Raw genomic sequence first — 10,979 nt, 5'->3', positions numbered from 1 at the left:
ACCTCATCCTTGGTAAAGACACAGTGAGCGGTCCAGGGAGACAACTCAGCTGGAAACTCATAATTTTGTGGGGTCAATACAACTTTCCTCTCAATCACACGCTTGAAAATACACAGATCATGGCTGCACAAGCACTGCTGCTGCAAGCTGCATCTTCTGAGGAGGGCGCAAAGGGCTCAAGCGTTCCACAGCTTGGATCAGTCCAAGCTGTCAAGAAATGATGTTTTAAATTCTGGCAAAATGTCTCAAAGTAAATATTAAAAGGAGGCATTAGCATGATGATTCTGTATCTGTGTCTGTGTGATGCAAGCCAATTTTGGCTCATCAGAGCTGATTGATGTTCTAAGGATACAACCTGAATGTTGTTCTAGAGGTACCACCTACTAAAAGTATAGATAAATTGGTTTTCCTGAAGTGTTTTGCTCCTTTTAATAAGGGAACCAGCAATTTGCTGGCTAATCCCTTATTTGGTAGACACCTTATTTTCCTGAGCTGCTTTGTTATGTTAAGTGAAGGCAGTAACTAATGACTAAGTACAGACAGGCTACTCCTCTGAGCTTTTCAGGGGTCTGGAGCCTGTAGCTGTTACACAGGTTACTGAGAGTGATGAGGAGTCTTCATGGTAGGAAAAATTACAGAACCAGTACAGATGTACTAAAAATTCAATATCATGTCTCGTGCATGGAAATTCCACATCACAGTTCATCTTGCACTGGGGGGACCATCTGTGGCAGACCCAACAACTAAATGCTGATTAAAACCCATATTACATTTTTAAAGTAACACTGATTGAAACGTGTAAGTGCTGTAGCTGTGTGCACCTTTGGGTTATTGTTTAATTGTAATATTCTCAGCAGAAGCACAGGAATGTCAACAGGCAGCCCATGTAAAATAAAACAAAACAGTTTTTATGGGAACAGGAGCGGGAGCTTTAAAATGGCTATAATTGTGTAACTAACTTTTATATCCCAGTCACTCTCACTTTAGCAGTGTTTTGACAGAGGTTTCTTAATTTTTGTGGATTTTCGGGGGATTAACTACTGATATTGAAACTGTTGCTAATGTGCACATGAAATGTCTACATCTCATTCACAAAACAAACTAAAAAAAAAAGTGCATCCTAGAAATTGTATTTACTTTCTCAGTATGACTCCATATGGACAGAACCTTTGAGGGAGTCAGCCTTTAAGTACTTTGTGCCTTTTTTCCTACCTATTCTTATGCTGCAGACATAAATAGTGAACCCCTAATTATTCATCCCTTTTATTTGCTAGATAATACTCAGTACTTACGTAAATAGATGGTATTCCCATATGCTTTTAAAGAATTACACTTGTATTACTTAGGGGTGAAAGAATCTGGTTTTGGAACACTGAGAAAAGATTGCAAAAGAAGCAACCCTTTTCCCCTAAATCCAGTAATAGTAATGTGGAGACCTTTTATGCATAATGGTATTGTGGGGAGTAGATGTAATAAATAATATCAGATTGGTTAGATAAAAATATATGTCGACCCATATATCACTCTAATACATCATGCCATGAAGATTTGAATGTACAGAATTATCAATGCATAAAGTACACAGAAATAATTAAATTGTGGCTTGAAATATTGCCAGTCTTTAAACAGAACATGTGCAGAATATAGCAAAACCAGCTGTTTTGTAACAAGATATACTCGCAGTAGAAAGACAATCGGGTTAGAGGAGGAGTTACACAAGCAAAAAGTAACTGCATGCAAATGAAGAGAAACGGTGAATTAGGAAACTGGGTTTTAAGGGTTAGCCAAAGATTTTACAGTGGGAAATTTGGTCTCTGACAGAGACAAACTGTGAAGTCCAGAAACATGTAGATCTGTTTCCCAAAGGCATTACTAAGCTAAAATAAAAAATGCTGTAAGCAACGGTATTGTTGGTGGATAGTTCCTTTGTTTAGAATTTCCTATAATAAGATCCAGGAAGATAAATGTACATTCATAAGTGTGTAGGCTTATCTACTTATTTCAGTCTCACCCTGCAGCTCCACAAAGGAAAGAGAGAAGAAGAAAACAGCAGTGCAACATGTTCATATTTGTACACGGCTCTCTTCCAGGCAATGTGTTACATTGAGACAAAGAGAGTAAAATAAGGTCTCTGGAGTCTGCTTTGCCATAAATTGTATTTCTGTACTATTGGATTGCCATTTATTTCAGTGATCCTGTCCTGGTATGCAATTGGAACAATAAAAGGAGGAATCCATTTGAAAAGTAGTACATGTAGCCTTGCAGCTTGTAACATGAGGACCATAGTAAAACGAGGCCATGTCTGATGGGATTAAACTGGTCTGTCATTAACTGGTTTATGATGATGACAGAGGTTGTATTGCAATGCCCCTGGGATTTATAGTTTGGCTTTATTTTTCTGATTAGAGCAGGCAAGAGAGAGAGTCTGTAAATACGTTTTCTCATCTTATAATCGACTTAGTTAATGATGCATGAGTGGATGGATCTCCAGCCATATGTTGCTAAGGGGCTCTGTGCAGTTGAAGGGGGGCTATACCTTCAAGGGTTAGTTAAAATTGAAGGTTCTGTGACTGACAGAATTATTTTAGTTTCTATGTTGCAACTTCTGTTCTATATTTTAACACATAAATTCTTTCTTGGAATAGAAGTGCCTTCGTTTAAACAATGGAAAATCTATTGTGTTTTCTATCACCAGCTTCCACAGAACAAAATTTTGGTTCAGGGAACATAAAATTCATAAAAATAAGTGTCACTCAAATATTTTGTAGCATGGGGTAGGAAGACTTGCCTCCTGTACTTCCTGATGGGAAGGCAGTCCCTGCCAGCAGTGTTGCTGTGCATGGACAGGCTGTCCTGATTTGCCTCTGCAAGCCCAGTCATAGAATCAGTGGATTTGAGATTAGAAGGCCTATGGCATTAAGACAGCCTATCTTAATGTTAAAAAGGGATATAATTTGAAGAATAGAAAATTAGTATAGCAGAAAAAATCCAGCTCTCCCAGTGTGCTTGAAGATGTGTAAACCACTCAGATACAACCACATACACTACAGCAGGAGTGGATCTGTGCCGGTAAAGGGTCAGTCTGACTCTCCACACTGTACATTTTTCACTTCAAACTCACTCTAGTCTGGTTTGGTGGATTGGACACACAGTTCCATCTTAGAGAAATCCAGGTTGTGCACTCAAGACCACTTTGGGATATAAAGTAAGGCAGGAAGGGATGTTTGAGCACTTCAGAAGTGCACCATAAATCCCAAATAGAACCCTTGATACAGATCCACCCCAATTTATTGATATTAAATCACTGTAACAATAAAAAGCTCTGCACTTTCGAGATGTTTTACCCATATATCACAAAGAATTTTACAAGTGTGGTTAAAGGTGATTATAAATTTCTCAGAGAAATTATCACCTGCTCGTTCCCTTGACTTCTTAGGAACATCCATCTCACTACAAAGCAGTCAGCTCTTACCCAGAATTTCTGTGTCACTGACAGAGCAACAGCTACTGTGGATCTGGCCTATATTGCTTTTTTTTTTTTACTTTTCAGTGCTACAAACCTTCTTTCATTTTAGCATTCTTTCTCATGTGTTTACTCATTTTTAACATTCAGGACAAGAAAATAAATAAATCAAAAATGTGCCTGGTTGATCATGTTATGACCAAGTGGCTTTGCTTGCTTGCTGCGGATGCAAGTAGTTGTCAGAGGGAGCTCACAGTCATGACTCAAAAAGCAAGTCACCAAGAACAAAACTACCCTTACAGCCAATTCTTTCACCAACTCTGCTAAGTCCCTTCCTTCCCAGTCCAAGAATTCCAGCTAGGAACCTGTGTTCATGCCTGGAAACATGAGTAATCCCTTTGAGTTTATGCTGGAAAGTTCAGCTGTTGCAGCTTCTTCCCACACACAATTTGATTTCTTTATTCTGTATTTTGAAAGATGAGGAACTCCTGATGAACACACTTTCACAGACAGGGCAAGCCATGGCACCTCTTTCCCGGATACCAGTAGCAGGGACTTGATAGCAGTGACTCAGTTTCTGTCCTTCTTCTTCCCACATGACTAAACACTTTCCTCTTCTTTCATGATGCTATAATCTGTTAGCAGCGTAACACTGATTTCTGAGCCACGCATGCTGCCTGTGACTGACAGGGCTCTGGTAGGAGAATTGCTCTGGGGAGCACTGGGAGGCTTTGCACAGAATGCTGCCTTGCAGCATGAGACTTGCTTTTTAAAATGTTGCCGAAAACTTTTACTCAGCCAATATAGAGCAAAAGGGTTGACGCAGGAATTGCTGAAGGCCAAGGCACGGGAAAAAATAGTTGCTATCAGATGAAAGGTGGAAGCATTGACAGAAGTGTGGTATGTGAAAGAGCGGTACAGGTAGAGGATGTGGTTGGGCAGCCAGCAGAAGGCAAACAGAGCCACAAGCACCAGCACTGTCTTTGCAACTCTCTTGCGGGATTCAATCTACAAGAAAGAAATGCATAGCTGGTAGTAATAGCAATTAGTAAAATATTTGTGTTGTGGGTGCTGATTTGCAAAGCAGTGTAAAAGTCTAAATGCTTGAATTACCAAAAAAGCAAAAAGTAAAAATAAAATGAGCAAATAAAACCCCAAACCAGAAGACCTAAACCAGAAAATAAATCTATTTCATATTTTTTAACGAAGTATTCCCAGTGAAGAGCAAATTTCCATTATACATCATATGACACTCTCATCTAGACTAGGACTTAAAAATACAGTAATTAATGTGTCAGCTCACATGGATGAGGTCCCAGTGTTTAAAATTCAATGTTTTAACTCTTGAGTTTACAGGGTCACGATAAAACACAGACCTGTCTCTCTTTAGAAAAGAGTGGACACTCACAAATGATGAGTCATGAGCATGTGCCTAAGTGCACAGATGAGTTTGGATTCAAATTTGGTACGGGCTAAGTTTTTGGAGCTTTTTACTCCATTATGAGGTAAAGTTCTGTACTTAAGAATTAGTATTTAATCAACACAATAGACTTTGGAAAATTGGAGAGTTTAGTGCTTGATCAGAGCTTACCTGCTTACGGGCATGAGAGTGTTCTTCTGCTGGCATGTTGGATGTACTTTTGTATAAAGTTCTGGCGATAAGAAAGTAGTAGACAGAAATGACAGCTAAGGGCACAATATAGAACACTAAGAAGCAAACCAGGGAGTGAGCTTCCTGCAGGATCTTCTCAGATACAGGATAGGGGGCACACGCCTCAAAAGTTACATTTTTCTCAGGATTGCTGAAAGAATACAAATCTGAAAAGACAGCCTCTGGGATAGCAAATATCATGGAGACAATCCAAACACAGCCCGCTTTACAGCAGGTCTTCAGGAGCGCATCTGAAGTCTGCAGTTCCAAGGGTTTAACAATGGCTCTGTACCTAAAATGACCAACATCGCTGTCAGAATAAACACAGAAATAATGTGAGCACATACTGCAAAATTCTTAGGGCTAAAGCCATTACTGTTCTTGCTGAACAAAGGGTGCTGGAATTCTCTTGGAAATGAAAGTAGACACTAGCTCTTTGGAATTAAAATCAAAATGTAAAAATTAATTTCAGGCATGTATTTTAATGGATTTACAGGCAGGAGTTGCCATTAAAACCTTCCTACGTAAAGATGACTTCTGAAGTTTGGATTGGAATCACTAAGGGCAATCATCACTCCTAATTTTATGACACTGCCTTGAAAGATAAATGAGGGAATTTGTATGCAACATTGATGAAGGTATGAAACAGGTTAACTATTTTATAAATAGATGAAACCACACATGTTCGCCCCTCCTTTCTTCTGTCTTCCTAAGACCCCTGCTGAGTGCAGTGATCTGACTCAAAATAATGCCCCAGGATTCAGTCTTATTTATAAAGCAGGAGAGGGCACTGCTGTTGATTCATGCCTGTGATTCTGCAGCATATGGACTGAGTCAGGCATACAAGAAGAATCTGGATTAATCTATAGATGTGTGATAATCTGTGTGGAACTGGGACATAGACCAATTTCCATGAATGTGGATGAAGCACAGGAAACAATATACCCTGCTCCTAAAGGACCAGGGAGTCTTGATAATGCAGAAAGAAGCAACCCCTCCAGGGGAGCACAAGGCTGGCATGAAAAGAAAGGTGGTGAAAAAGGACCCAGAGGATAAGAAAGCTTAGTTGTATCATTTTGCACAAGCTGAGGATCTGGTCTTTTTCTCCTCTAGGCAAATTTAAATAGAAAGCTGGAAGCTGGCTTGCTATTTATCAAATAAATATCATTTTTATTCACTTTGAGCTCTTCTAGCATATTGGAACACAACAGTCTGGCATTAAGCCCATGACTGGTCTGAGCTTGCTCTGTAAAAAGTTGAGAGATGTAGTTACTCTGTGAGAGTATGTAGTATGAGTATTTATATAACAGCTACCATGAAGAATTAAATACAGAAACAAGTGTCTAAACCATAGAATCAGAGGAGAGTTGGGGTTGGGAGGAATCTTTAAAGGTCATCTAGTCATGGTGAATTCTGAATTGACATCCTACAGGACCAAGACCTTGGAGCTACATAGATAGTTCAACGTAAACATTAGTTTATCTTCAGCAGTAGTTAAAAAACCCTAAAATAAACCCAAACCAAAACAACAACAAAAAAGCAAAATGTTAGGTAGTATTAGGAAAAAAATGGAGAACAAAAGAGACAATTGTGCAATTATCTGTATCCCTGATTCATGAAACTTTTTATTATCGTGTGTTTCTCTGCACACCTTAACTAGAAGAAATACAACCTAAGGATGGATTACAACATGAATAGCCTGGAGACATGAAGAGGGATCACTGTCTCCCAACACAAGTGCAAGCACCATCAAATGAAGCTATGTGCAGTGCAGAAATAAAAGGAGTTACTTTGTACAGGCAATGAAAGTCATTGCTAAGCAAGTTCAAGAAAAAGCTGAACAACTATCCAAAAGAGAAATTCTTTGAGATGATATTAAATAGACAGAAACAACATCTGTTCAGTGTCATCTGAAGGCATAGGGTTAAAAATTTAGTTCGATAGAGGTTTTTTATTCTTCCTACATGTCTTTTTTTTTGTCCTTATACTACCACTGCTGGAGGCTAGTATTGGTCTACATGGATCCTTGATTTGACCCTATGCGGTCATTCCCGTGCTGGCTGATTATTTTGTAGTACAGTAACAGTACCACTGCTAAAATTCTGGACACATGAACAATTTGCTATTACATACAATCCACAATTGCTGGCAGACAAGATGACCTTTTTCCCCCTCTCAATACTAAATTTCATTTTTTGGTTTTCTACTCCTCAATGCTCCTGCTGATTGAACTGAAATCTCCTCTTAGTTTTGTTCATTCAAGAAAGAAGTACACAGAAAACAGATTCAGCACTTACTGACAGCAGTCAGAGCACTGATCCCTCCTAGCAATGCTGTCATTACAACCTGAGTTTAATTTCATGACCCCTGGGCTAAAATATTTCTATAAAAGACAGAAGAACTACAAGAGAAAAAAAAATTATATATATATATACACTTCTCAAGGTGAAAATTACATTAGCCATCAAATCACGAGAGTCATTCCTTTGTCCCCCAGTCTGTTCTGTGTTTTCTTTTGGCTTTTTATCCCATGTCAGTCTTTTATGTTTTAGGATTTTAAAGCATCCCTGAGTACATAGGTTAAAGAATTTTCTCTCATAATCAGTTTTATTTTTCATCTTCCTTGACTACTTTACTGTACCACTAGATAGCACCAATATACTGTCTTTTCCCAACTTAAGCCGTTTCCTTTTTCTGTGCAATTGAGAAAAACCCTTGTACTGTATCTCAAACTAATAAAAGGTCAGAAGAGTTAAAGAGTTTTCCTCACCTCACTCCCTTAAAAAGAAGTGCTACAATTTTACTATCACACATTTTTAAATTACATGGAGGGCTGGTAGTTTGGGATTTTTAATCTATTGAAATGTGCTGTTTAAGACTGTGCAAAATTATGGTATCTGCTATTTTATTAATTTCTAATTTCAAACCTGCAGCATCTCCTGGCAAATCAGTTGCACAGACCCACCTGTCAGCACTGAGAACAGTCAGGGTAAACACTGATACTCCAACTGATGTTAACTGGATAAAAGACAGCAGCTTGCACCCAATTCTTCCGAAGAGCCAGGTATCCACAATGTAACGTGTTGCATCTATCGGCACACACGTTAGTAAAAGCAGCAGGTCTCCGAATGCCAGGCTGGTGATGAAGATGTTGGGAACCGTCTGCATTGATTTAATCTTGAAAAAAACTTTGATGAGTATTGCATTTCCAAGGAGACCCACTGAAATGATCACAGCGTATGTAACATAAATTGTGCACAATATTTCTAATCCTGGAAAGGAGTCTTCGGTCCATTTTTCATTCGTGCTTTCATTATCAGAGCTTGATTCCACAGATGCACACAAAGTCTGATTAGCTGATTGCAAGTACAATTGAGACATTTCTTTAACTGTTTCTTCTCCCCAGGCTGGACTTCAATTGATAAAAAAAATGTTTAATATTTAGCTTGCAGCATGTCAGCAGGGTCAATGGAAAGGTAGAGGCTTATGTCTGAAACTCAGATTCCTGTTGCACATTAACTACTTTCACTCCCTTCTGGATCTCAAAACATGCCTAGGAGAAATGCACATAGGTCTTGTTCTGAACTGGAGAGGAGGAGAATTTTTTTATTGGCTTTTCAGCTAGTGGAACAGAGAGGGAGGAGGAAAAGAGAAACAGGGTTCCTTTAAATACATTAGTTGAAATGAGGTGGGATTTTTACTGCAGATATACTTATGATAAGTAAATATCATATTGTATCAAAACTATAACATTAGGGTTTGTGTATTACATAGCAAACATTTATTACTGTTGTTCAAAATTTTCTAAAATGAGAATATAATGAAAACCTGAAATAGTTTTCTCAATAGTACAGGTAAGCAGAGAATATACTAAATTAACAGAAAACTCTTCAGTACACATTAATGGCAGATAAAATGTATCAGAATATAGTTAATATTTTCTGACAAAGCAATAGAAACAGACTATGCTCTTGTTGCAGCGTGGCAGGGTGGTAGAAATGCTGCAACCTTCTTTGAAACACCTCCTTCAGAAGCCACTCAGAGCAAGGCCACAAGAACAGCCATTTCGAGTCCATGCACATGCCACAGATAACTCAGCAGAGGAAAGGCAGAAAGGATCTTTGCATGATATATTCCAGCAAGGGGTTTATTGCATTCACCACGCCAAAGGGACCAGAGACAAAAGACCAAACCGTGTGGTCTGCACGACTTAAGTGTGGGGTCAGTGACCAATGACCTGAGGGCACAGGTGAGGGCAAAGGGCAGGACCAAGCGCAGCAACCTGCAGGGGGATGAGGGATGAATAATTGGGGTGGGCAGTGTTACCTGGCCAATGGGGGAGGCAATCTGATGTAGATTGACAGTAGTGCTGCAGAGCATCATGGGTTAAGTCTTCTCTATAAGCCTAGGTGGGGAAAACTCTATGATAGAGTCTTCCCTGAGGGGGAGGAGTCAAAGGATTCCACATGCTCTGATTAGCCTTTCTATCACAGAAATGCAGTGACCTTCCAAAAGGCAATATAAAACCAAAATTTATGGCCACAGTACTGGTAACACTTAGGTTTTTTCCCTTGAAACAGTCCCACTGTTTCAATTTATGCCAAAGTATGAAGAAGTTTACAGGTAGTTGCTGGATAGATACCTGTTATCTTGCAATAACCCATGTACATATTGGCTTTGAATGGTACAACTGATGAGTCAAATCTTCTCAGAGAAGATTCCTGATTTCCTGATGCTTTCTTAATCAGACATGTTAGTATTAGTATGGGTTTTCTTATCTTTAGATAAGTCAACAGTCAAATCTCAAATAATCTCATGTGTTCAAATCATCTTACTTTGATGAACTCCTGCTTAACTTTTTGGTAAACTAAGATACAAGAAATGTGGTGCATTGAGCTAAATCTCCTAAAATTAAGAAAGCCAAGATCTAATTTCTAAATAATGGGAGTGGAAAAGAGATCAAAGGCCTGAAGCCTTATGCCTTGAAAATTAAGATCAGTCACTGGAGTATTTTTCCTTTGGATTGTTCTTGAGCTGTGACATTGGAGTGGAGAAGGTACCCTGCTCAAATCACAAAAGCAACCTTACAGTCCCTTTAGCTGCACATATTCTGACACACAAAATCAAGCTTGTTTCATTTACTCAAAAAAAAAAATTCTCTAAGTATTATGCATGAAAAGCCTTATTCTTTTCCTCCCCTGGTCCCAATCCTTTCAAATATAACCATGCCATATATATCAGGTGGTGAAAGACCAGGTGGTAGAATGTACATCAAATGGAAGATCTGTGCTGTGTCACGGTGGGAGGAGGCATTACTGATGGAAAGAGGATTCATGGGTTAAAAGTTCCAATTATACTTTTTGAAAGTGCTTTCAGAAGAGAAGCTCTTGTCATCATCAACCAGAATATGTCCTTTCATGCAGGTGCAGTATGTAGGTTGCTCACAGATTAAGGTACCTTTGAGGATCCTGATTATGTTGTCCACCCACACTGGCGTAGTACCATACATTATATTTAATACAGACTTCAGTAACTGTAGCAGATTATGACAACTTAATGTCAGATACTTACATAAATGTTTCATTTTCCTGGATGGGAGATTCAGGGTGTCACCAAACATTGGGAACTAATTGTACTCCACCAAGTGTTGAGTACTCAAGGGTGTCATCTGAACGATGCATCAGGTGTTTAGCTGAAACTGGAATTGAGCTGAAAGAAGCTCATTGCTTGTCTTGAATTGCACTAGAGGTTGGTTGATGCACCAAAGCTTGGCCAGCAGTAGAGATCCCAACCAACACTAACAGTGCCTGAGCTTCCAGAGCTGTTCAAGAGATCCAGGCTGGCAACGTGGACTCTGAGGTTCGG

At 39.1% G+C, this 10,979-nt stretch overlaps 2 protein-coding genes across 3 annotated transcripts in view; both read right to left on the bottom strand.

Annotated features, from left to right (window-relative positions):
- Window positions 1–812: 812 nt before the first annotated feature.
- BRS3 (bombesin receptor subtype 3) lies at window positions 813–8,664 on the bottom strand. 2 transcript variants are annotated; one of them, XM_071442104.1, is made up of 4 exons: window positions 8,080–8,664; window positions 5,055–5,424; window positions 3,544–4,471; window positions 813–3,489 (listed from the first exon to the last, which is right to left on the bottom strand). In XM_071442104.1, exons 1-3 carry the CDS (start codon window positions 8,493–8,495, stop codon window positions 4,064–4,066), a joined length of 1,194 nt encoding a protein of 397 aa, XP_071298205.1. In that variant the 5' UTR covers window positions 8,496–8,664; the 3' UTR covers window positions 813–3,489; window positions 3,544–4,063. The 2 variants fall into 2 exon arrangements, with proteins under 2 accessions (XP_071298205.1, XP_071298207.1); XM_071442106.1 differs by having other exon boundaries at window positions 5,055–5,406.
- ADGRG4 (adhesion G protein-coupled receptor G4) overlaps window positions 8,603–10,979 on the bottom strand; it is a 36,710-nt gene continuing 34,333 nt past the window's right edge. The window contains exon 24 of the mRNA XM_071442101.1: window positions 8,603–8,735. Within this exon, the coding sequence (XP_071298202.1) occupies window positions 8,668–8,735 (68 nt within the window). The 3' untranslated portion in view covers window positions 8,603–8,667. The remainder of the gene's footprint in view (window positions 8,736–10,979) is intronic.

The sequence above is a fragment of the Agelaius tricolor genome, unplaced genomic scaffold (genome assembly GCF_023055355.1).
Source record: "Agelaius tricolor isolate 1412-34295 unplaced genomic scaffold, bAgeTri1.0.p SCAF_17, whole genome shotgun sequence".
In the NCBI taxonomy this organism is placed as follows: Eukaryota; Metazoa; Chordata; class Aves; order Passeriformes; family Icteridae; genus Agelaius; species Agelaius tricolor.
Note: the sequence above shows the minus strand (reverse complement) of the source record. Positions and strands in the feature narration are given on the sequence as shown.

Bases quoted from the DNA above. Each gene is read 5' to 3' on its own strand.
- BRS3 (XM_071442104.1), bottom strand. From the start codon at position 8,495: ATGTCTCAATTGTACTTGCAATCAGCTAATCAGACTTTGTGTGCATCT. The intron at 5,425-8,079 runs GTGGGTCTGTGC...TTATTCTGACAG, and splicing joins ACTGTTCTCAGTGCTGACAG to CGATGTTGGTCATTTTAGGT. The intron at 4,472-5,054 runs GTAAGCTCTGAT...TCTTTCTTGTAG, and splicing joins ACTCTCATGCCCGTAAGCAG to ATTGAATCCCGCAAGAGAGT.